The sequence below is a fragment of the Pelophylax lessonae genome (genome assembly GCF_965119305.1).
Source record: "Pelophylax lessonae genome assembly, chromosome: 2".
NCBI lineage: Eukaryota > Metazoa > Chordata > Amphibia > Anura > Ranidae > Pelophylax > Pelophylax lessonae.
Genome location: NC_138769.1, coordinates 425,147,572 through 425,174,548, shown reverse-complemented (window position 1 = coordinate 425,174,548; position 26,977 = coordinate 425,147,572). Strand labels below are relative to the sequence as shown.

Here is a 26,977-nt window from a genome sequence, read left to right as displayed (position 1 = left end):
TGTATAACTAATAGCTCACCCTATACATGCACACAAACACTTATTGTTTTTTCCTCCCTTCTCCCCTCTATTGCAACCACATTAGTCAGCCAGCCAGAAGACATTGACAGTACTATATACAGCTTGTCCATTACAATTCTACAAGGAGACAATTCATTATACTTGTTCCCTTATCAAATTTTCAAGGGCATGTTCTAATAGGTTTGTTTGTTTGTATTTGAGAAGAACCTCCTTAACCAGCTCAATCTTGAAACTGTGATTTGATGCAGTGGAGTCTTTCTATTTTAATATGATTGCTCTCCTGGCATAAAACAAAACTGGACATGACAAAATCCAAAGTGTGACATGGTACTAACTTTGTTTTATGGCAAATAGGTATCTATGTCTAGAAGAAAGAAAATCGCAAAGTCCATTTGTGTAGTCATTAGGGATATTGTCAGGCAGGTTCAGAACCCATAGCTGAACTAGAATCGCAGCAAGGACACTTGGCAGAGTCCAACAATTTGATTTTCTGCAGATTTTTGGTGTATAATACACGTTCTGTAAGAAAAGAAGAGTCGCTAGATCTGAAATGTCGATGACCATCTTGGAGGTGAAGATGCTGAATGTGGAGGTCCTGGGCTTGTGTGGTTACACATGGTCTGCGGTTGTGAGGCCAGTTGGATGTACTGCCAAATTCTCTAAAACGCCTTTGGAGACGGCTTATGGTAGAGAAATGAACATCCAATTCATGGGCACAGCTTGTGGTGTGTGATAAAAACTGCTCATTTTAGAGTGGCCTTTATTGTGGCCAGCCTAAGGCACACCTGTGCAATAATCATGCTGTCTAATCAGCATCTTGATATGCCACACCTGTAAGGTGGATGAATTATCTCTGCAGAGGAGATGTGTTCACTAACACAGAATTAGACAGTTTTGTGAACAATATTTGAGCGAAATAGGCCTTTTGTGTACATAGGACAAATCTTAGATCTTGGAGTTCAGCTCATGAAAAATGGGGGCAAAAACAAAAGTGTTGCATTAATAATTTAGTTCAGTGTATATACGCTAGCAATTGTAATAAGGAACTCATAACAAATATAAACATACAAAAATAACTTAGTATCACATATATTTATATCAGTTTGCATAGCATTAACCCCTACTGCTCTGCATCAAAATCCATACAATTTGGAAAAGCATTGGCACAGTGTTTCAGGGCATTTCTTGATTCTTCCTTGTCAACAGAAAAAATTACACACATGAAAGGGAAAAAAATCACATCCTACAGAAACAAGTATAGTTCATAATCTTTGTTCAAACCGTATAGATGTAAAGAATTAAATTGTTTTATCCACCATACTTCTCTCCGCCTAAGTTTAAGGATCCTGTCTCCTCCCCTTTTGTCTTTATCTCCTCTAAGATCATAAATTGTAGATCTGTATCTTTATGGACATATCGCATGCAGTGTTTTGGAACTGGTAAACCTGGCTATTGTTTCCTAATTGTTGACCGGTTGTATCTGACATATATCAATCAACACGGACAGATCAGTATGTAAATCGCATAGGATGTCTGGCATGTGTGGAAATCACGGATTCTGTGTTTCTTTCCACTACAAGAGTGTGCAAAGCGATCACCTTTTCTCATTATTCCACATTGCACACAGTTGAGACATGGATATGATTAGTTTTTCCTACTTAATAGGAAAGTCCTTTTTATCCGTATGTAATATTTGGTGTTCAGAATATACGAGCATATCTCCTATTATTCTGTTTCTTCTATATGCTTTTAATGGTATTTAATGGTATTTGTTGGAAGTAATTTATCTCAGGGTATGCACATTGCAGGACATTACATATTTTAAATATTTTCTCACTATAGCTATGGTACTGCATGGAGAAAGAAAACATTTCATATTACATTTTTAATTTATTTTTGAAGTTCTCACTATGTTTGTCTTTCCAATTCCTGCCGCACCATATTTGTTGGATATCTGTGATTTTTAAATCCTTGACACATTTCCCCTATTCTTTGTTGCTTTCTGTTCGCATTGCTCACAATTCTCTCTACTCTAATTGGCTCCATGCAATCAACCTAAACACATTCCAAGGATGGAAACTGTCAAAAAGTAATAACTGATTCCCATCTTTAGGTTTGATATACATGTCAGATTCCACTCTTGTTGTCCATGTAAATCAGTGTCCAAAAACGACACCGATTTACCACCGACACGCAGTGAAGTTTATGTCGGTGCTAAATGAATTTAGTATATTATTGAATATATGAAGGGTTCCAATGTCCCCCCCGCCATATCGCAAACACATATTCAATGAAGCGCCACATTAAAAATGTCATCATTGTATATATATCTCTCCTAAAACCTATGCATAAAAGTGCAAGCAAATGACGGAGCGACATTGGAACCCATTGTAACACCCTTCAGTTGTTGCACAAACAAAATGCGCTTCGTCGTTCGGGGTCTATTGGAGTATTGGAGTAGAAAGAATTGTGAGCAATGAGAACATAAAGCAACAAAGAATAGAGGAAATGTGTCAGATTTAAAAATCGAAGATATGCAACAAATATGGTGCGACAGGAGTTGGCAAGACTGAAACATATAGTCAGAACTCCACAAAGAAATAAAAAATGTAATATGAAACGTCTTCCTTTCTCCATGCAGTACCATAGCTATAGTGAGAAAATGATTAAACACATTGGGTTTTCCTGCAACGTGCATACCCTGAGATTAATTCCAACAAATACCATTAAAAGCATATAGAAGAAAAAGAACAATAAGAGATATGCTCGTGCATTCAGAACACCAAATAAAAATACATACAGATAAAAGGACTTTCCTAGCAAGTAGGAGAAATGGATTGTATCTGTGTCTCAGCTGTGTGCAATGTGGATGAATGAGAAAAGGTCATAGCTTTGCTTACCCCAGTAGTGGAAAGAAATACAGAATCCGTCGTTTCCACACACGCCAGACATCATATATGATTTACATACTGATCTGTCCATGTCGATTAATATGTGTCGGAGAGACCCAAAAAATGAAGGACCGTATGTCACATCAGTCATAAATTAGGAAAAATCAGCCAGGTTTACCAGTTCCAAAACACTGCATGCAACATGGCCATAAAGATACAGATCTACAATTTACGATTTTAGACGAGATAAAGAAAGACAAAAGGGGAGGAGACAGGATCCTTAAATTTAGGCAGAGAGAAGTATGGTGGATAAAACAATTAAATTCTTTACATCCATACGGTGGGGACAAAGGTTATGATCTATACTTGTTTCTGTAGGATAAGGAACATTTATAGTGACATATATGGAGGAGTAGTGATTTTTTTTTCTTTCATATGTGTAATTTTTTTGTAGAAAAAGAAGAATCAAGAAATGCACTGAAACATTGTGCCGATGCTTTTCCAAATCAATATGGATTTTGATGCTGAGCAGTAGGGGTTAATGCTATGCAAACCCATACATATTTATGTGATACTGTGTATTTTTGTATGTTTATATTTGTTATGAGTTTCTTATTACAATTGCTATTTAATGTGTATATATAATAGGATGGAAGGTAGTTATATTATGCTTTTGACTCAATTAGAATAAGAGATGAAGTTAGTCGTATATGGACACACAAATCTCTAGATACAAAATTGACACTTTGGGCCCAATTTGGACATTTTCACTTAGGGGTGTGCTCACTTTTGTTACCATTAGACATTAATGGCTGTGTTGAGTTATTTAGAGGGAACATCAAATTTACACTGTTATACAAGCTGTACACTCACTACTTTGTAGCAAAGTGTAATATCTTCAGTGTTGTCACATTAAAAGATATAATAAAATATTTACAAAAATGTGAGGGGTGTACTCACTTCTGTGAGATACTGTATGTGTGTGTGTGTGTATGTATGTGTGTGTATATAGATATAGATATATATATCTATATCTATATACATACATACATACATACATACATACATACATACATACATACATACATACATACACACAGGTCAATGTATATTTGCACACAGGCACAGTGTTAGTTTTTTTTCAGGTATTTATCAAAGCATATTCAAGCTATAGTTATGTATATGGGCTGAAAGTGCAGTCGCTCACATTTTAGTTTACGGGTATGCATATCCAAATCGGAGGAAGGGTTTAGGAGTTACAGCTCTTAAAAATAGCCAATCTCCCTTTTTCAAGGGACCAAAAGTAATTGGACAATTGAATCAAAAGCTGTTTCATGGCCACGTTTGGGCTTCTCCTTTCTTCATTATTTCTTCACCAATTAGGGCCCTTTCGGATCAGGTCCGCCTGTCAGTTTTTCAGGCGGGCCTGATCGGATGCTCCATGCACCCCTATGGAGCAGTGGATGTCAGCAGTGACATGTCCACTGACACTCACTGCTGTCTGATACGATTCTGTCCGTGAAATCCAGATGGATGGAAACCCTATTTTCCATCTGTCTGGAGGATTGGATAGAGTCGGATGAAAACGTACAGGCAGTCCTTTTTCATCCGATCTCCCATAGAGGAGAGCTGAGATCTCAGCACAGAGAGCGGAGACGGACCTATCCTCTGCCTGCTTAGCAGGGATTGGCGGATCGATCTCCCGCTGAGCAAAACTGAGTCCGCCGGGTGAAAAGCCTGTGTGAAAGGACCCTTAAGCAGGTAAAAGGTCTGGAGTTGATTAGAAGTAAGGTATTTGCATTTGGAATCTATTGCTGTGAACCTACATCATGTGAAGCTGTCATGCTTCAAAAGCTTAACAAATCCATCAGAGGAATGTCGGCAACATTAGGAGTGGCCAAATCAACAGTTTGGTACATTCTGAAGAAAGAACGCACTGGTGAGCTCAGTAACCTAAAAAGTCCTGGACGTTCATGGAAGATAACAGTGGTGGATGATCCCAGGATCCTCTCTCTGGTAAAGAAAAACCCATTCACAACATCCAGACAAGTGAAAGACACTCTCCAGGAGGTGGGCGTATAATTTTAAAAGTCTACAATCAAGAGAAGACTTCACGAGAGCAAATACAGAGGTTTCACCACAAGGTGCATACCATTCATAAGCCTGAAGAAGAGAAAAGCCAGATTAGACTTTGCCAAAAATAAATCTAAAAAAGCCAGACCAGTTCTGGAAAAGCTTTCTTTGAACAATTGAAACTAAGCATAATCTGTAGCAGAATGATGGGAAGAAAAAAGTGTGGAGAAGACTTGGAATAGCTCATGATCCAAAGCACACAACGTCTTCTGTAAAACTTGGTGGAGGCAGTGTGATGGCATGGACATGCATGGCTTCCAGTGGCACTGGGTCATTGGTGTTTGTTGATGTGGCAGAAGCAGCCGGATGAATCCTGCAGTGTTTAGAGATAGATTGTCAGCCCAGATTTAGCCAAATGCAGAAAAATTGATTGGACGGTGCTACACAGTACAGATGAACAATGATCCAAAACACTGCAAAAGCAACCCAGGAGCTTTTGAAGGAAAATAAGTGGAATATTCTGCAATGGCCAGGTCATTTACCTGATCTCAACCTAACTGAGCATGCATTTCCCTTGCTGAAGGCAAAACTAAAAGGCAGAATGACCCACAAAGAACAACTGAGGACCGCTGCAGTTAGAGCCTGGCAAAGCATCAGAAAGGAGGAAACCCAGTCTTTGGTAAGGTCCATGGATTCCAGATTTCAGGCAGTCATTGCCGGTAAAGGATTCTCAACAAAATATTAAAAATCAACATTTCTTTTAAGATTATATAAATTCAATTACATTTAAGCCCCTGAAAATCAGGGGAATGTGTAAGAAAAATGGTTGCAGTTCCTAAAATGTGTGCTTATTTATGTTCAGCCCCTTTAATTAAAAGCTGAAAGTCTGCACTTCATATTAATTTGGAGTGTTCTGTTTTAATTTATTTCTGGTGGCATACAGAGCCAAAAGTATGAAAATTGTGCCTTTGTCCGAATATATATGGACCGAAGTGTGTGTGTGTGTATTTTAGAGTATTGTGCATGTAGACCAACCCTTTGTCGTAAATGACCCTGCATGAGACTGTTGGATGTGTGGAAATTGTCTATTCAGGCTGGCAAAGGGTTTGATAACACGGACGAAGGGGTGGGAAATGCCTGCCTCGTGCCCCATTTCAGTTGTATGTAAGGAAATTATATGTGATTGATAGATTCTAGCAACCATTCCAGCATTCTGCAATTTCTTCCAAGCGCTAAAAGTTGGGCACAAGTTGTTTTTTTTTTTTTTTTTTCACTTTGAATACCCAATTGTGCTCATTTCCATTGAACATGAATCGGTATTGAAAGTAAACGCAGCTTTACATTTTCACTAACTTTCGGTAGGTGAAAAGCATTGTTCCTTTCCGTTCTGTAAACCGCAAGTTTCTTTATTGAAATAAGCACTTGTTAAAAGTAGCATAAAGCTCCACCTGCTGGCTTAAATGAAGAATTCAGATTTATCATACTAGGGCTAAATTCACACTAGTACAGCTGTGGATAATCAAATTTACAGTGTAATTTTGTAGTGTTTGACAGTTTTCATGCATAATGTGTGTTTTTGTAGGACAGGATTTTATATGCAACTCTGCCAAAAATGCACTAAATATTGGTTTGTCATGCATTTTTGGAGCAATTCCATTGAAGCCTATGGGGTGAAACAGCACCAAAGTAGCACATGTACCTTTCTCTTTCATTCATTGTTGAACACTGCTCCTGATCTTTTTAACCATTGGGCTATACTGCCCCCTACAGGAGTAGAACTCTAGGCAGAAAAGGTCTGGCTATGCCTATGGGCAGTCCCAGGGGGTATGCTCCCTCTCTCTGCTATAGGTACTCATTTTTTTTTCTGCCTAGTCAGGAGTAAGGACCTATTTTCTTGCTGGGATCTCTGGTCCTGGCAATTTTTTTCTTTTAGATATGATTTTTTTACTCGTTTTTTCCTGTGGGATCTACAATAAACTGCCGGACTGGGCGACGGGCTTGGATAATATAGATCCAGTAGTTAATCCAGTCTGGCCAGCGAGCTCGTGCAGACCTCAGCTCCGCGCTAGGTCGGGCGCGACATGGCTCCTCTGGATGGGGGCTGGCCTGCAAGTTAATGCCTTGCGAGGTGACATACGACCGGATCTCGGCCTGAGACGCAGTCTTCCCCCCTGGCTGATGGCCCCCCATTTCGATGTCGAGGGGTTCGGTCTGGAACATTGCCTGCCTGGTTCCTGGTATGGTGAGCAGCTGTCCCACCTCTCCCCCTGGAGGGTTTTGGGGTTGGACGTGAGCACCTCCTTGGGACGGTTGGAACCCCGGGTTCCTCTCCTTCCCGTCAGGCACCCGCTTTATCTGTCTCCCATCCTACCCCCCTCCACTTATGCTATGGTTGTGTGTGGGTGGTCTGATCCACCTCCTGGGGTGGGGGGCAGTGCACTGTGCTGGCAATGGAGGCCGGGGGGGTTGTACCTGGTGGGGGCTCCTACCAGGGCCCCCCGTCCTGCCCGGGCCTGTCCTGAAGCTTAGGGATCCCTCCTGGGTCCCTGGGAGCCTCATAGGGCCGCCATTTTCTTGTAGCCTGTGTGCTCAACGCACGGCAGCCATGTTTGTGTACTCCAGCGGCCGTTTTTTGGTGGTTTGCTATTGAAGATAGCGGCAGCCATGAGAGTGGAGTCCTCTCGGCAGGGATTCTAGGGGTGGGAGCTCCTCCTCATCCCCTGTTGCGGACTTCTGAATCCTTTCATTTCCTGATTGTTGCTCGTGCAGTGCAAATTCTTCTGGTGGCTGCGGTGCCTGTTTTCTGCTGGGTGGTGAGTCTGGTGGGGTCCTCTCCCTCTCCGCTGAGGATCTATTGGTGCTCTGTGGCAACCAGATGATGCTGCCAGAGCAGGGGGGGGGTGTCCCTTAGCAGTGGTTTACACTTTTTTGTGGGGTACCTCTGGTGACTCATGGAGTCTTTGGAGCACATCTCCCCACCTGATCCCCTCTCTGGGGCTGCGGGGCCCTCAGTGTCCCATCCATCCATCGATGCACTGACAGCGGTCCTGGAGTACCTTGTGTCCCAGGTGGAGGTGGCTTTTTGGGCAACAAGCTGGCATTAAGTGCCCTAAATCCTCAGATAGTGATTTTTACACCCTGGCTGGTTTGGCACTGAGGCCGATTTTCACCATTGCCCTGGTGTCACAGAATCTTTACTGAGTGGGCTAAGTTTTACGCTGTGACCTGGAAGGAAAGAAGCTCCCCCTGCCTTTGCTGAGCTGGCGGCAGCTGGTCCAGAGGCTGCAGTTTATCTGTGATGCCTCTTAGAGATGCTTGGCTCTCTGTTTCGGCAGTGGTCCTTCGGCGTGTTTTTTGGCTCAAATGCTGGTCTGCAGACAAGACTTTTAAAAAGGCCTTGACTGATCTTTCCTTTCAAGGAGATCGCCTGTTTGGTGCTACCCTGGATGACCTCATTAAAGGTCTCACAGGGGGAAAGAGTACCTTTCTTCCACAGGCTACGAAGGGCTAGGACCCTTGTCGTAGATGTGGGCCCTCCTCCTCGTCTCATAAGAAGTTGTTTCGTCCTTCAGGGTCGACTGACAAGAAATCGGAACCCTTCGGGGCCGCCTCTGGAGGATCCAAGCGAACTTGGTCTGGCGAGTGAAGTGCAGGCTTTTCGAGACCCACGGACAAGGCCCTTTCAGCAGGAAGGTGCGCCCTCACTCTCGTATCTGGAGTGGAGGGATGTCCTCACTTGTTCCTGGACCCCTGGATTCTCCCAACCCCCCCCCCCCCCCCCCCCCCGTTACATGAACAAGTGGGTCCATGAGGTAATTTGGTCCGGCTACAAGATCGAATTTCGTTCTTACACTCCGGTAAGGTTCTTCCTTCCTACGTGCAACTGTCCCGGTCTGCTTACAGGCTCTTTTTGACCTTTTACTTTGATGGTCCCAGTTCTGACTTCAGAACATTTTCATGGGTTTCACTCAAACCTGTTTACAGTCCCCAGGAAGGAAGGCAAGGTGCGTCCAAACCTCAAAGCGCTGAACTGCTTTGTGTGGGTGCAGTAGTTCGTCTGCTCCTCCATTCTTTACGAAAGTGTTGGCCCCAGTGCCACCATTGTTATGCCAATGGGGGATTGCGGTACTGGGCTACTTGGAAGTCAACCTTCTGCAACCAGAGTCTCCTACAGCTCTGATGGAAAAACCTGGAAATCACCATACGAGCTTGAGGCAGTTTGGCTGAATTCTGAATTTTTAGAAGTCTGCTCTGGTTCCATCCACAAGCTGGACTATCTGGGTTTGACTCTGGACTCAGCCTTAGCCAGAGTGCTCCAAACTCAAGAAACTACAGGCTGAAATTTGCCTCCTGCTGTTCAGCATATAGTAATCAGGACTTGCATGTGGGTGCTGGGCCTGATGATATCTACCTTCGAGGCGGTTCAGTTTGCACAGTTCCAAACGAGGTCCCTGCAAGGGAGATTCTGGCCAAATGGGTTGGGCCAAATCCACAGTTTCTGGACAATCAGACCCGGCTGAGCCGGGGAAGGAAATAGTCCCTGATATAGTGGCTTCGTGCTTCGGCTGAGCAAATCCTTCCTTTCTTTGTATTAGATACTGGTCACTACAGATGCCAGCCTGTCCAGTTGGGGAGGCGTACTTGGCAAATATTCTGCGCAGAGGATCTGGACACTGGAAGAGTTCAGACTACTGATCAATGTCTTGGAACTCCGAGTGATCACACTGTGCCTGGAACATTGGACAGATCATCTTCAGGGATTTCCAGTGCCTATTCAATAAGAACCCCTCGAGCGAGATTGAACTCACGAAAGGCGTTAGGTCACCACAGATGCCATGACACATGTACTATGTACTATTTGATTGCTGTATGTACCAATATAATGGATTTGTATACTTTGGCCACCTGTTTGAGATTGACACCTTTTCCCAGTTCTATTGCTGGTATATACTCAATAAACTTGTACTATGTTTTTATTACTGGTTGTGTGGCGCTTCATCTAAAGACCCAATGAGCAAAACCCTGCAATTGTAAGTGTGTATTCAATCAGACAATGCCACGGCTGTGGCTTATGTCAGTCACAAGGGGGGCACAAGAAGTGTCCTGGCGGCTCTGGAGGTAGCCTGCATTCTAAGGTGGGCAGAATGGGTTCATTCCAGCCCTCTCCGCCGTACACATTCCCGGGGGGGAAAACTGGCAGGTGGATTACCTCAGTCTGCAAGCGTTGGACCAGGGGGAGTGGTCTCTTTGTCTGGAGGGGTTTCATCAGTTGTGTCTCCAGTGGGGCACCCCCAAGGTGGATCTGTTGGCTTCCCGGCCCAACAGAAAGGTGACGAGGTTTGTGGCTCGGTCACGGGATCCTCTAGCGCCCTGGTCCTCAGGGCCCACTAACAGGCCAGGTTTGCAAGATAACTGAAATACATCCCAGGTGATATAATTTGCTGCTCAGTGATTGCATTACTCTAGTCTGCATCTCCCCAAGGTAATACTTAAAATCTGGCCTGTTAGTGGGCCCTGAGGACCGGAGTTGAGGACCACTGCTCTAGCGGACGTCACAGATGCGCTGGTGGCCCCGTGGGATCAGTATGGTCTGATTTACACCTTTCTTCCCCTCAAGCTTCTTCCAAGAATACTCTGTAGGATCGAGGCAGAAGGGATTCTGGTCAACTTAGTAGTAGGGCTTGGTACGCTGATCTGGTGCGGCTGGTCGCTGAAGTTCCTTGGAAGCTTACGCTCAGGGAGGATCTGCTGTCCCAAGGGCCAATCTTCCATCCCCCTTTACAGTTGTGAGTCTGTGTTTCCGACGCTGTTAAAAGCTAGGAAACCTACTTCTAGGAAGGCCTACCATCGTGAGTCTCTTGGGGTTCACTCTTGTTCGGTGGCTCGGATCTTGACCTTCCTTCAACTGGGGGTTGAGCAGAAACTGGCCTTGAGTACTATCAATGGTCAGGTGTCAGCCATAGCGGTCTTATTTCAACGGCCCTTGGCTACATACTCACTGGTGCATACTTTTCTTCAGGCAGTTAGGCACTTGATGCCTCCAGTGCGGTTTCTGTTACCGCCTTGGGACTTCGATTTGGTGCTCTCAGTCCTCCAGAAGCCTCTTTTTGAGAACCTACGGGAGATTACCCTGCTTACGCTGTCCAAGTAGGTGGCCTTTTTGGGGGCTTTCACCTCTGCGCACAGGGTGTCGGAGTTGGCGGCGTTCTCCTGTTGTTCACCTTACTAATGTTTCACAGTGATTAGGTGGTTCTTCGCTCCTGTCTGTCATTCCTTCCTCAAGTTGTCTCTGATTTTCATTTAAATGAAGACACTGTGTCCCAGGCACATACATCCAAAGGAAATTGCTTTGCATGCCTTGGATGTGGACCGGGCAATTAGGGTGTACCTGGCAGCTACAGACTAACTCGCTATTTGTGCTCACAGATGGGCCTCGAAAACGGTTGTCCGTTTCCTCTGCGACCATTTCTGGATGCATCAGACAGACGGTGGTTCAGGTCTAGTCCATCCAGGGTCAGGTTCCTCATCTCTCTGTCAAGGCACATTCTACTCAGGCACTCAGTAGGCATTCCACGCATCACGGGCATTCCATTATCAGGCATTCATGATGCAGGTTTGCAAGGCGGCCTCCTGGTCATTGGTGCACACTTTTACAAAGTTCCAGAAAGTGGATATGTTTGCATCTGCAGATGATTCCTTTTGGCCGCAAGTCTTTTTCAGGCTGCTGTTTAGAGCAGTGGTCCTCAACCCTGGCCTACAGGGCCCGCTAACAGGCCAGATTTTAGGTATTACCTTGGGGAGATGCAGACTATAGTACTGCAATCACTGAGCAGCAAATGATATCACCTGGGATGTATTTCAATTATCTTGAAAATCTGGCCTGTTAGTGGGCCCTGTAGGCCAGGGTTGAGGACCACTGGTTTAGAGGATCTGGTCCTCTTTGAGGGTGTATTGTTTTTTTCAGGTGAGCTCCAGTTGCTTTGGTTGAGCTCTACCGGTTGGTTATAATTGGCTTTGGGAATTTCTTTTTCGCTGTTCCTACTCCTCATGTTCAACACTGCTTTGGAACGTCCCAATGGTTAAGAAGATCAGGAGCGGTGTTCGTCAATCAAGAAAGAGAAAATGGGATTTTTGACTTACCGTAAAATCCATTTCTCTGATGTTCATTGACGGACACAGCACCCACTCCTCTGTGGAGTTTACTTTCTTCTGACACTGCTTGTAAGAAAACTGAGTATGCAGAGAGGGGGGAGTATACCCCCTGGGGCTGCCCATAGGCGTAGCCAGGCATTTTTTCCTTCCTAATGTCCTACTCCTGTAGAGGGCAGTATAACCCAATGGTTAAGAAGATCAGGAGGTGTCTGTCGATGAACATCAGAGAAGTGGATTTTAAGATGAGTCAAAAATTCTTTTTTTTCCAAAAATGCCCTGCTCTGCATTAATGTGAATGGGCACAATTGAAAATAATGTGATTTAAATTTTAAACCAATTCTGTGCAATTAAAATTGCTTCTGAAATCGCACTAGTGTGAACCAGGCCTAAAAATAATAAATACTTTCAAAAAAATGTATTTCTTCATTCCTGACCCTAATAAAAATAAATAAATAACTTGTACAGAAATGTTGGGTTTGAAGTATGTTTACCTTTGTATGGAAAGCCTTGTATTCGTTCCCCTACCCTCTTATCTATGATACCCAAAATAGGACCTTGGATGTAGCACAATCCCACTTTCAGCTCTCTTCTACGCTGGACAGTGTTTGCATTCAATTCTTTCAAGTTTCATAAATGGCTGGACAATTTTGCCTAGTTTTTCAGACACATCTGTTCATTTCTGGTCACCTTAGTGCCTGCAGGTTACATTGGAGATCTACTTTTAACTTGCATGTTCTTCCTTGCATAGCTAGCACAATTCTCCATTTGAAGAGTTTAGTATGAATTTTTCAGGTTTGCAAACCCTTGCCTAAAAATGTTAGCTATTTCTCCTTATGGCAGTTATGTATTAATGGCAAATATGTAACAGACCAAAGAAAAAAGATCTAATAACATTTTCCCCAGTAATCATGTAAGCTGGATAGGTCCCTGTTTCATACATCACCTACTTTAATAAGTCTTCCACGTGCCATTTTTAACAATGATGAACTGTAAATTATCATTTTTAGGATATCGACATCCATCTCCTACTACAGTGGCAAGAACAGTGCGAATCCTTCACACGCTGCTCACACTTGTAAATAAACACAGAAATTGTGATAAGTTTGAAGTAAATACACAGAGTGTTGCTTATTTAGCAGGTAAGAAAGAAATATTTGTGATCATAACTGACCAAATCTAAATGTAATTGTATATTTACGCAGATCTGCAAAACAAACTTGGTTATACTAGGGCTTATTTTCGGGGTAGGGCTAATTTTCGGGGAAACAGGGTAGACTCTATTTGTATTCACAAATCTTTAATTCATAACAATTTTTTTTTTGGGCTTTCAGCTCTAGAATCATAGTAGGTGAGCATAAGTTGCCTGTGTTTTTACAATATCAACCAAACCAAATTATTATTTGCTCTGCAAGAGCAACAGCAGATTTCATAGCCTACGTCACTGATTTTAGGAAAATATTCAACAACCTCTCCACCCGTACACACACGAGCAACACATTTGCAGTTGCAGCACGATAGTGCGGGAATCAAGGGGTTAAAACAGACAGTATAGAGGTGATACAACGCTGCTTCACTACCTGTCAAATGCTGTCTGAAGAGCTATCAGAATGTGAATCCCTCTTCAGAGACCATAGCTAGTATTAGCAAGCCTTTAGGACTATTCATTAGGTGCTTTAATCTTCTTTTTCCAAGTTTGGCCAGTTATTTAGATGCAGTGAAAGTGCAGGACTGGAAAATATTTAATTTACTTTTTGTGTGCTTTCTCTCAAATTTAATTTGGTAATTTTATCTGAATCATGCTTAAAGTAGTACTAAAAGCTTAGCTTTTTTTTACCTTAATGTATTCACAGCATGAATATAAAAATGCTCCAGTTCATATCCAACCCTCCCCTGTCCCCAAACAAATACCCGCTGTCCTTTGTCACCACCGCTGGGTCTCTGTCCCAAATATCAGTTAGCGGAAGAGACTTTGAGGGTAGACGAGTGATAGGTTCCTGCAGCTGTCACTATGCTGGGAGGAAGGAACAGGGCTATGGCTTGACAGTTGCTTTGTGTTTGAATGGGTACACACAGCCCCTGCTGGGAATGTACACCTGGTGCCTCCTTAGCAGCCAACTAGCTAAAGCCGACACCTGCGAACAGGTAGGTGGGAACAGCTGTTAGTGGACTGGCCAGACACAAAAGAAAGGTGCTTTTTTCCAGGAAGTAAACTATATAAAAGTCTGGACTTCCTCAACTAAAATGAAAGGGGAAAAAAAAAGTTTTATTATTGCTTTAAATGTTGCCATTATTTATGATGAATATATATGTTGGACTGACTGTTTTTTTTTTTTTTTCTATTTCTAGCATTGCTTACTGTGTCTGAAGAGGTGAGGAGCCGCTGCAGTTTAAAACACAGAAAATCACTGTTGCTGACAGATGTTTCGATGGAAAATGTTCCTATGGATACATATCCAATACATCACAGCGACCCCACCTGCAGGTTATTACTTGGCACTTTATACATGTGCACAGCAGGAACTTTCTAATAGCTCCCTAATGCACATAAGTTAAGAAAAAATAGCCTTCTAATTATTTTTTCTTTTGTTTCTATAGAACTTTAAAGGAGAACCAGCCATGGTCTTCTCCAAAAGGATCTGGCATGCATTTAGCTGCAAGCTACCCCACAGTTGGACAAGTTAGCCCACGGACAAGGAAGTCCATGAGTCTGGACATGGGACAGCCATCACAAGCAAACACTAAGAAGCTCTTGGGTATGTTAAATGTTAATACAAATACAAAAATATGTGCAGCGCTAGAAGAAAAAAATTCCCAACAAAATAAATTGTCCAATCGCAGGAAGCATTCCACAAGTAACATAAACAATGGATGGTGAGAAAAAGTCCAATATATAATGGTGCAAATCATATATAAGTGCAGCAAATCCCGTCACCAGTGAAGGTAGAAATATATTGCGCTCACCAGATGGATGGGACCCCAAAACACCTTATAGTGTAGGAGTCAAACAGGCTTAAGAATGATGGAGTGTCCCCACAGATTTTTCACCGATTCCAACGGCAACCATGCAAATCTCCGGTAGATGAAATAATTCAGAGATTCCCCTTCCACATGGTGGGTGGTAAAACCGAAAAAAATGAAGGGACATATAGCGTAATATTGCTAAAATCAATTTAATATCAATAAAGCTGATACACTTACAGACATCCGTGAAAGACAGGCATATAAGATGTAAAACAGCTGGGCTGACCAAGTCCTCTTTACATGTTTCGGCATAAATGCCTTTTTCAAAAGAAAAAGGCATTTATGCCGAAACATGTAAAGAGGACTTGGTCAGCCCAGCTGTTTTACATCTTATATGCCTGTCTTTCACGGATGTCTGTAAGTGTATCAGCTTTATTGATATTAAATTGATTTTAGCAATATTACGCTATATGTCCCTCCATTTTTTTCGGTTTTACCACCCACCATGTGGAAGGGGAATCTCTGAATTATTTCATCTACCGGAGATTTGCATGGTTGCCGTTGGAATCGGTGAAAAATCTGTGGGGACACTCCATCATTCTTAAGCCTGTTTGACTCCTACACTATAAGGTGTTTTGGGGTCCCATCCATCTGGTGAGCGCAATATATTTCTACCTTCACTGGTGACGGGATTTGCTGCACTTATATATGATTTGCACCATTATATATTGGACTTTTTCTCACCATCCATTGTTTATGTTACTTGTGGAATGCTTCCTGCGATTGGACAATTTATTTTGTTGGGAATTTTTTTCTTCTAGCGCTGCACATATTTTTGTATTTGTATTGATTTATCACTCTCCTTAGTTCAGTGATTGATGTCAGCTGCTTACATTTTTTAAGTTAGCGCAATAATCTCTATTTTATTCTCTATGTTAAATGTTACATTTTACAAGCCCATTATGCTTTATCTTCTGCAGTACAGGGCATTTATAGCTTAGTAGAGCGCTCTTTTTTTTCTTGTTTATTGAGGAACGGAGGAGTCTTAAACCTTCAGGTTATACTGTCACTTGAGGATTAAACAGGTTGCAAACAGGCAAAAATATGTAGGCCAGTTCAGGGTATAAACCCGCCTGCTACTAGCACACCTCAGGTTTTTGCTATCGTCTTAGGTGACTGGACATCTGTCTTTATTATTATTATTGTTGTAAAGACAAACATATAATTTTAGGAGTGCTTTTTAATTCAAACAAGACCTTTCCTTAAATCGCTGCCCAAACATTTCCCTACAGTTTGCAGCCATCTGGTGCACAGTTTTTCTCAGCTTGGCTTTGGATCACTCAAGATCTAGACCCCTCTTGACTGTATATTGTGGGCTTGCCTGGAAGTGACCTTTGGGTATTGGGTTATTTGTGAGGTGTTTTCCAGACTCTGTTTTAGTTAGCTGTAGAGTGCTATTCGGAGACCCTGACAATGCTTCTGCACTTGCCCTGCCTCTGAAGACTGGGTCTGGGAGAAAGGTCAGGCTGTATATTGCTCAAAAGTTTGAGACCCTTTTGGCTCCTATTGATGCAGCGCACACCACTCTCAAGCTAGAGGGTGTGTTTAGCCTTGGATCATATAGAACTCCTAAGGATGCAAAGACTGTTTACACCCACTTTCCAAATTGTTACTTTATAGAGATTGGAAGCAACCTGAGAAGTTTATGCTGGCACTTGCTGGCTTTGTATCGGTTTTGGGAGAATTATTCTAGAAATGCTCTCTTCCCACTAAAGATTCAGCTTTGTCTTGCCCTAACAAGACCACCATACCCGTAAAGGAAGCTTCAGGCCCACAGATCAGGCTTAAACTTTCCAATTCAGTAGCTTTTGCATGAGGGTCTTGGGGCTAATAGTTTCAGGGTGTTATCATTTGGACAATATCCCATCATGCAGACATCAAAGGTTTTCATGAAAGATGTCAGCCTTTTGGGTTGAGAGGGGGGGGGGGTGGAGCCCTAGGCACCTTAAAGATGCAGGGGCATGATACTCCCAATAAACATCCTAAAACTTTGCGTTTTCCCTTTATTGTTGAATCCCTTTTACCGTTTGAGGGCCATCCAAACTGGGCACTGTCGGAAATCAGCATAGCATTGGTCTGTATCATTCATCAGGGAGAAACAAGAAATTTCACTGTGGAAAGGGATTGCTGTCCTGGGTAGAAGTGTACTTTTTAGGCTGATTGTGTACATTCCAGCATACACAATTGGCAGGCAGACTTCCTCAGCCAGTTGCACCTGGACCCTGGAACGTGATCCTTACACCAACTTGGTGGGACTTCTTGCAGACACATCTTGTGCCTTACCAGACTTTCCGGACCTAGGGTAATTTTGCAGTCTGACTTTTTAGTCACAGGCTTTAAAATCATGGCCATTTAAAGCCCAGGTTGTAAGGGACAGGGACATCTCTGAATCTGATTCCTATTATGATCAAGGCTAGGAAGTCCCATAAGGCCTACCATCAGACAGTGAAACTGGAGAGGAAACGCAAGCGCCATCTAAGTGTAGCACATCAAGCAATTTATTAGACAAGGTATACAGGTACTCACAATTAAATATGAGTTAAAGCATGTATGGCCCTGTGGAGGCGACGCGTTTGGGGAGCATGCGCTCCTTCTTCAGGCTTCCGCAAACGCGTTGCCTTGGCAACCCCCCTGCACCCAAAAGTACTTGTCAAGGATAGGCGCAGGGACCCAGCGCTGACCAGTGGAAGTACTGACAGCCATCAGAGACATCCACGCCAGCCGTAGATGCTGTCCTGATGTTTCCCTTCCCATAGGGAGATTTGCTCCATAGGGCCATACATGCTTCAACTCATATTTAATTATGAGTATTATTATTGGATAAATACACACATCCGTACAGATGGATGATTTGCAGTTGGTCAATAAAATAGATCTTCCAATCTGTGGATCCGATATAGAAGGAATGTATAAAGAAACTTTCACTAATATGATGATGTGAGTGTACGGTACAGATGAATAAATATGTGCAAATCTGTACGAGATGAATCGATAGTAAAAGTTGTGTGTCAGTAAAAGATGATCTAAATATTAAAACATCATAAAAATAAAGGTGTGTAAATAGATAAATGATCAGAATAATAAATGGTAAAGATTGATAAATAATGTGTTAAAGCAATCTTCTTCTCTTAAAAATCCAAGATGATAAGTAAAGAATGCTACATAATAGTGCACGTGATATGCCAGAAAAAGTGATACAGTGCAGCAATACAGGTGGCAGGATCAACAAAATGAACTGGGGTAAAATTAAAAACTAGAAACAGTCCATATAGTAAATGATGTGAACCAATGGTGACTCCCAACAGTAAAGTGACTTGAGTAGGTAAACACCAAATATATCAGGTGACTTCCTTGTGAATACAAGCAAATGAGTGCAGAAAGTGTTGTCTGATAACCGTGATGTGTCACTCCAGTGAACTAAAATACAAACTGTGTGCAATGGCCGCTCACCTCACTGCACACTCAAAAGAGCGTGTCTATGATAAATATCACTTGAACCGATGATGATCTTTAGGATGGATGGATAGATGAATATCAACTTTCCACAGCCCCTCTATCTTCTTCATACACTCTGAGATTCAATGATAGGTGGTGAAATATGGGCTAGCTGTCTCTCTCCTTTCCTTATGGATCGCTCCAAAGCAAGCACCCCGCTGATGGTGGTCAATTGCCTCTCATCTCATATGAATCTCACAGATAAGGGGATTTAAATAAATTCCATTATGGTGTAGTACTTTTAAAATATCCAGTTTAATAAAGAAAAATTGCACTTACATCTAAGTAGACAATAACGAGCAGTGGATACAAACCGCAGAAGCGGTACAAACAGCGACTTCCGGCTACGGCCGTAAACCGGAAGTGACGTCACCCGGCTCCTCCCGACGCGTTGCGTCACTACGCACGTGACTTTTTCAAGGGCATCTCTCCCATTTTGCATACAGGTTCTGAGTCTGGTGGTCCACCTATCCACCTTTAAGACATATTTCTATTTGCACAGTCCTACATGCAGCTCCTCCTCTCCGGACCCTCAGACAAGACCCCTTCATCATGAAGGTCTGCCCTCACCCATGACTGAGGTGTGGGGAGGGGACAACTTTGCTTGTCTCCAGCCTCGTGGACCTCCTTCCTGAGCCTCAGGGGAGTCAGCGGAATGATCCTTTTGGGGGTACCAAAAAGGGGGGGCAGAGTTTGTCCTTTTGTGCAGTCTTAGGCCCTGAGTCTTTGTATGGATTTAATTCCTTCAAAGGTCTGGTTACCGTCCGAACTACCTGATTCCCACCTGACGCCATCCAGGAAATTGAATTACCTCGGCCTTGTTTTAATACTGACCAGGGTGATCCTACCTCTGGAAAGATTTTGGTAACCACAGGCCTGTGATTTTCCGGCTGCTGTCACACAGACAGTCTTCTCTCCCGACTTGCATACAGGTTCTGGGCCTGGTGGTGTCCACCTTCAAGACAGTTCCATTTGCACAGGCTTCTACGTGGCTTCTTGAGCAGGTTCGGTCCAACAGGAAGATACCGAAGCTCGTAGCAAGGTCATGGGTTCCTCTGGTAGACACCACAGACGGTTCAGGGGCACTGCAAGACCAGTATCATCCTCGGCTCAAGCTTCTCCTGCGGTTCCTGTGAAGAATCATGGGCCAGGGTCTTCCAATCATTCTGAGCGGATCAGTTGTCCCAAGGGCTGATCTACCATCCTGCTTGATAGACGCTAGTTTTAATAGCTTAGCTATTGAAAGCCAGGTACTGAGGGATATAGGTTTGTCTGGAACAGTGATTACCTACTATGTTGAAGGGATGTACCATTGTATGTGGAAAGCATACATGTTTTGGTGTGAGTTGATTGGCGCTTATCCTCGCTCCTTTTCTGTGGCTCAAATCTTGGCCTTTCTTCAACGGGGCAATGAGCAGAAGTTAGCCTTGAGTACCATCAGGAGCCAGGTGTCGGCCTTAGAAGTCTTCTTTCAGCGACCCCTAGCCACGCACTTTAGTTGGTACCTTAATTTAGGGAGCTCAACATCTGTTCAGTCTTTCTTGCTGCTGCGGGATTTAAACTTTGGGAGATTTCCTTGCCTATGTTGTCCCAGAAGGTGGCCTTCTTGGTGGCTCTTATTTTGGCCCGTAGGGTGTCAGAGTCGGAGGCCTTATCCTGTCATGGTCCATATGGATAAGGTTGTTCTTTGTCCCTGTCCATCCTTCCTACCTGAGGTTGTCTCGGACTTCCATTTGAATGAGGACATTTTGTTGTCTTCCTTGTGTCCCAAGCCAGCTCATCCCAAGGAATTTGCTGTGCATGCCTTGGATGTGGTTCGAGCGATTCAGGTGTATCTGGCAGCCATGGAGTCCTTTCGGAGGTCAGACTCGCTTCTTGTGGTTACACAAGGACCAAGGAAAGGGTTGGCCACTTCTTCAGCTACCATCTCTAGATGGATCAGACAGATGTGACTCAGGTGTATTCTAATAAAGGTCGGGTTCTTCCTTTCCCTGTCATGGCGCATTCTACTTGGGTGCCTAGTACTGCCTGGGCCTTCCGTCATCAAGTGTCAATATCTCAGTTATGCAAGGCAGGCCACGTGGTCGTCGGTACATACTTAAACTAAATTCTACAAAGTAGATATTTTGGCATCTGTGGATGCTTATTTTGGCTGCAAGTTTTTGCAGGCTGCTGTTTAAGAGGGGCTGTTCCCTCCTGAGGGGTGTTTTTCCTTAATTTTTTTTTCAGATTTTCAGATGGGGCTCCTGTGTCCTGGTTAAACTTTCTGTAACCTGGTTAGGGCTCTTGTGTTTTAGCCCTGGGTTATTTTCCCCACCCCTCATTTTTGCTTTTGGAGGTCCCTATAGTCATGATTTGTTGATGCGCTGTATCCGTCGAACTAAAGAGAAAATTAGATTTTTGTACTCACCGTAAAATCCATTTACTGTGAGTACAAAAATCCAATTTTCCAGATGGATCAGACAGACGGTGACTCATGCCCATTCTATCAAGGGTCAGGTTCCTCATTTCCCTGTAACTGTGCACTCTACTCAATCTCACGAGATGCAACTAAGAAAATGTGAGGAAAGACCTACTAGCAAAGCAGAACTTTATTTCGAGCTAATCAGAGGCATTTTAAATGATGCCAGGTGTGTACTGACGCCTATTTACCATCAGTTTAAATGTATTTGCATAATTCTGAACACAGCTACATCCCCAGTCATAAGAGGGTGTGCACACTTATGCAACCACATTTTAGTTTTTCACCCCCCCCCCCCCCAAAAAAAAAGATTTGTTTGTTTTTCAATTGAGTTGTATAGTTTATAGGTCACATTAACCATTTCTTGACCGGAAGGTTTACCCCCTTAATGACCAGGCCATTTTTTGCAATACTGCAATGCGTTTCTTTAACTGACAGTTTCGCGGGCGTGCAGCGCTGTACTCAATAAAAAAAAAAAAAAAATCCCCCCCCCACAAATAGAGCTTTCTTTTGGTGGTAGTTGATCACCTGTTCAATTTTTATTTTTTGCGCTATAAACAAGAAAATGGCGACAATTCTGAAACCGGCAGGCGGTCGTTAAGTGCTAAAAGTTTTTTGAAATGTTTTATCTTTGTCTTTTTTTTTTACATCACAGAAGCCTAACATTTTAACAGGGATGTGTAGACTTTTCATATCCACTGTAAATAGCAGCAGGTTAAAAAAAAAAAAAAAAAAATCAGTCAGAAAAAACAAAGAAAGTTTTTTTTTTTTTTTCCTAGAGAGACTGCAGCTTCATTTTTTATTTTGCCTTTAGTATCACTTTAAGGCTCATTCCAATAGATCTTGAAGTGCCTCTTAAACTTTTTTTGCATCAGGCAGCTGCTTCCTTGAGTTGTAAAACTGCCACCCGGTCTGCTGTTTACATCTCCAAGTTATGCCACGTGCACATTTCTGCTTCATCTTATACAGCATCCTTTAGGCGGCTCATTGAGCTGCAGACATAGTAGTACGAATGGTTAAATTCTGGGCTGTCCTACCATCTTTTGTTTGCTAGTGTCCAGTCATTCTGTAGACAGCAGTATAACCCAAAGGTCAGAGATTTCCTGTATCCTTGTTGACATCAAGAATAGAAGCTTGGTTGCTATGGTAAGAAGAAAATTCCTTTTTTATCCATTCTAAATTCCAGTTCATGAACTGTATAACACCATATGTTTCTCAATGCTTTTTCTTTTTTTTTTTTTTTTCTTTTATAGGTACAAGAAAAAGCTTTGACCACTTAATATCTGATGTTAAAGCGCCTAAAAGACAAGAGATTGAATCTGGCATCACTACACCTCCAAAAATGAGAAGAGTAGCAGAGAATGATTATGATATTGGTATGTATCGGTGTAGAACTATATTTACTGTGCTATTTTGAATTATTTTAGAACATTTAAATTATCCGAAGATTTCACTGGACAACAATTTTTTCTGAAGTTTTGCTTTTTGAAGAAACTTTGGTGATGATAGCCCCTTCAGATTTGACACAGAAATAGTTTAAAAACAACTGTATCCTGTAGGAATCTTGAGAAATATGAAATTAACTTTAATGACCATAACGGATTTAAGCGCATAGTATTTGTCACCCTGCAGGGCTAAAAGTGTTGCTGCTGTTTTTCGTTTGTATTCGGTGTCTGGTGCATCCCTCTGTAGTGTCCAAAAATAGTCTGCCAGCATTGTTGGATTCTAGTTGTCCTGATACCGTTTTTCCATTGTGGCAGTGTCCTGGTTAAACCTTTCATCATGTTCAGCACTTACTGCAGCTAAATTTTCAGAAAGAACAAGTGTAAATGTAAAAATTAAATCTTCTATGCTATAAGAAGTTTGTCAACTGGTTGATTGATGTTTGGTGCTCTCTAGTTTCCCAGACAATTCTCAGTGACTACCTTGAATGCTTCACTGGCAATTTTCTCTGGTCCCACTAACAGACCTTCGAACCACTAGTCAATTAGGATATATGCAATCTGTGGACTGACAAAAATGCCTTCCTTAATCTTGGCATCTGTTGTGCTTGGCAACATCCGTCTCAAATAGCAAAAACCTTCACCTTTCTTGTTAATCACTTTTTTTTTTTTTTTTAAATCAAAACAACTTTATTTGTGTACTGAAAACATCCAACACAAAGTACGGGCATTGAAAATAATTTTTGTTCTACTGCAATAACATCATCATATGCAGTGGCACATATGGACACGACAATTAAACCGATAAATAATCACAGCATACAGAGACAAATTTTGAAGGAACCCCAAAAGCTCACGGCTGCCATAAAAGCTATACACCAAAGGCTAAGAGTTGCAAGTATAGGAGGAGTTCAACCACCTGTCCCAAACTTTTTTGTATTTACCAGGACACCCTCTATTGACATAAATGATTTTCTTGTACGGAAGGGTAGCATTAACTTCCTTGATCCACAAAGCCAGAGTAGGTACAGTCTGCTGTATCCACACTCGAGCCAGGAGTTTGCGGGCTAGAAAAAGCGTTTCTTGTAAAAATCTAACCGTGTGTTTGTCTAAATCCTCATCAGAAAAAAGTCCCAACAGGCACATCCTGGGGTTAAGAGACACAGGAGCACCCATCCGATCGTGGAGAAACTGAACCACCTGTGCCCAGTATCCACGCAGGTTCGGACATTGCCATAAGAGGTGGTCGAATGTGCCAATCTCTTGCAGACATTTAGGACACTGAGACGTCCGGGTGGGGCAAAAACGAGCCAGACGTGCAGGGGTAAGATAAGCTTGATGAAGGACACAGGTTTGAGTGAACCGGTCAGACATTTTGGGGGAAGCAGATTTGGCACACAGTAAAACATCATCCCAGTCTTCATCTGCAACCTCCCCCAGCAACGGCTCCCACCTAGTCTTTAAGTCATAAGCAAGTTTGGTGGCTGCCGGAGTCACCAACATGTCATATAGCATGGTAATAAGGCCCCTGTGATCAGTATGCGTCAGAACTCTAGCTAGATCCAGCGGCTCCCCCGAAGGGCAACCCCCACTAAATTGAGAACTCAGGGCGTGGTGGAGCTGCATGTACCGAAAAAACATGGAAGGCGGGAGATCATACTCCTGTTTCAGCTGGCTATAAGTCTTCACAGCGCCCCGATGCAATACATTGGAGAGCAGGAAGACACCCCTAGATATCCAAATACTTGGGTCAAGTAACTGCAAAAGTTCAGGGAGGGACCTATTAAACCACAACGGTGTATCAGCATGCAGACCGCCATCCCCCACCCTCCGCAGTGCCAGATCCCAGACTCTTTTATACCGATGCAACAGGCCTCCACGTGGAGGAGGCTGGGGGGACCCCACCATCCCCCGGAAGATGTCACAGAACGGATGTGGAACAGCAGGCGGAAGGTCCCTGCAGACCAAAAGAAGGCACCTCAGATTGTCTTGCTTGTCTAGATGATAGAAATGGGAGAGTTGAGCAGCCAGGTAGTACGAAGGGAGATCAGGGAAAGCTAGTCCCCCCAGGGAAGTCGGGAGCCTGAGCACCCGAGCAGACAGCTTACGCCTAGCCGAGCCCCAGATGAAAGAATTCCAAAGAGACTCTAGGACCTTGAAGTAATGAAGGGGAATGTAGGTCGGGCAGTGCCACAGCACATGCAGCACCTTAGGCAACAGTATCATCTTTAGTAGCCCTATGCGCCCATCACCCCCAGAGGGAGCCTGGCCCAAGTCTGAAGTTTAGTCTTAAACAGGGCGATGAGAGGTTCTACATTCAGGGAAATATAATCTGAGGGAACCCGAGAGATATACCCAGATACTTAATGGTGGCCACCCGTTTCAAGGGCAGGGAAGCTTGCTCTAGCGTAGGGGGAAAAACATCCATGGGCAGGACCTGAGACTTATCCCAATTAATTCGCAAACCGGAAAACCGCCCAAATCGTTCGATGACCTATAGGGCCATAACCAGGGAAGGACCCGCATCAGAAAGGTACAGGAGCATGTCATTGGCGTAGAGACTGACCTTCTCCACCAGGGGGCCGGCACAAAGGCCCTCCACCCCCGGATGAGAGCGAAGCGCCACCGCTAGAGGTTCAACCGCAAGAGCGTACAGTAAGGGAGAAATGGGGCATCCCTGACGAGTGCCCCGAAGGAGGGGAAACTCGCCCGAGGTCCAACCATTCGCCAACACTCGCGCCCGTGGGGCATTGTAGAGGATGGTCAACCACCGGATGAAGCGCGGGCCAAAGCCAAAGGAGCGTAGACAACACCATGAATAATTCCATCGAGGGCGTTTGCCACATCCAGTGAGACCGCCACTCTAGAACCGATACTAGCATGGGAGGCCTGGAGATTCATAAAAAGTCGCCTAGTATTGTACTCTGTATTCTTTGTGGGCATAAAACCGTCTGGTCAGAGTGTATCAGTGTGAGGATCACTTTGTTCAGGCGGAGAGCCAGAACCTTAGCCAAGATTTTGACATCCGTCTGCAGCAGCGAGATGGGCCTGTACGATTCAGGATAGAGAAGGTCCTTCCCCGGCTTAGGTAGCAGTACAATAAGAGCCTCACACGTAGAATCGGGTAGAGCCCCTCTCTCGAAAATCGTCTGATAGAGGGCCAAAAGCCGAGGAACTATGGTAGAGGAAAAATGCGTATAGAATTCGGTAGGGAGCCCATCAAGGCCAGGGCCTTACAACGAGCAAAACTAGATATGGCAGCCTGCACCTCAGCAGCGGTGAGGGGAGCCTCCAAGGCCTCCACCTGTTCCGCCGACAACCGAGGAAGCAGGAGTTCAGCTAATAGGGTGGTTAGTTCAGAGGGTTCATATGCTACCTTAGAGGAGTAAGTGTCTTGAAAAAAATCAGCAAACATTCGGGCGACCGTGGCTGCATCGCTGACCCAAGAGCCATCCGAGGCAGCCAATGCAATCACAACGGGGGGGCGAGCGTCCAAATGCGCCAAATAGGCCAGTAACCTGCCCGTGCGCTCCCCCTGCTTGAATATCCGCTATTTAGCAAAGAATAGCTTGTGTCGGGCCCTCTCATAACTAAGTTGTTCCGCCACCCGCGTCTGCAGACGAAGCCTATCGAGAGCCTCCGAGGACGGTGCGCGGGCACACTGATCCTCCAAAGTGGTCAACTCCTCCATCACCTGTGTAAAAGAGACCCGAGACTGCCTTTTTAAATTTAGAGATGCAGTCAGACAAATGTAAACGGGCATGCGACTTAAAAGCATCCCACACTGTTAGCGACTCTGAGGTACTGTCATTCGTCGCAAAGAAAGAATCCCACTCCGCCTCCATAGTTGGCAAATCCGGAAGTATGTTGAGCCAAAATGGATTAAGACGCCAATTACCACGCGGGGGCCTCGACAGTACATCGAGGGCCACCCAGTAAAAGGCGTGATCCGAGAGGATACGAGGGCAGAAACCCGCTGCACGCAGTTGGGGTGTGAGCTGGGCTGACACAAAGACATAATCTATGCGGGACATAGTGGCATGTGATAAGGAGAAACCGGAATAGGCCCTTCGGTCCGGGTACAGGTGGCGCCAGGTGTCGATCAGGGAAAATTGAGCCATAACCAGACCAAAGCGGGTCAGTCTGCCCAAGCAAGGGACGGAGGGATCTGAGCCAACTCTGTCCATGGCAGGATCAACCGTCATGTTGAAATCCCCCAACCACACTGCGGGTATCGAGGCATGTCGGGCCAAAAAATCCAGACCCGGTGCCAAAGCTGCACCCGCAAACGGGGGTGGTACATAAGAGGCCAGCAACAAAATAGGGGACCCGGCTACAGTAGCACAAAGAAATACGTAGCGACCCTGCGGATCGGTCTCCACCGAACAGATGGCAAAGGGGAGGGATTTGGCCACCACAGG

At 43.9% G+C, this 26,977-nt stretch overlaps 1 protein-coding gene across 1 annotated transcript in view; it reads left to right on the top strand.

Moving 5' to 3' along the window:
• Positions 1 to 26,977, top strand: part of NF1 (neurofibromin 1) — a 585,707-nt gene that overhangs the window by 485,175 nt on the left and 73,555 nt on the right. The window contains exons 48-51 of the mRNA XM_082247714.1: positions 13,145 to 13,276; positions 14,484 to 14,619; positions 14,733 to 14,890; positions 22,368 to 22,490. Coding sequence (XP_082103840.1) covers positions 13,145 to 13,276; positions 14,484 to 14,619; positions 14,733 to 14,890; positions 22,368 to 22,490 — 549 coding nt within the window. The remainder of the gene's footprint in view (positions 1 to 13,144; positions 13,277 to 14,483; positions 14,620 to 14,732; positions 14,891 to 22,367; positions 22,491 to 26,977) is intronic.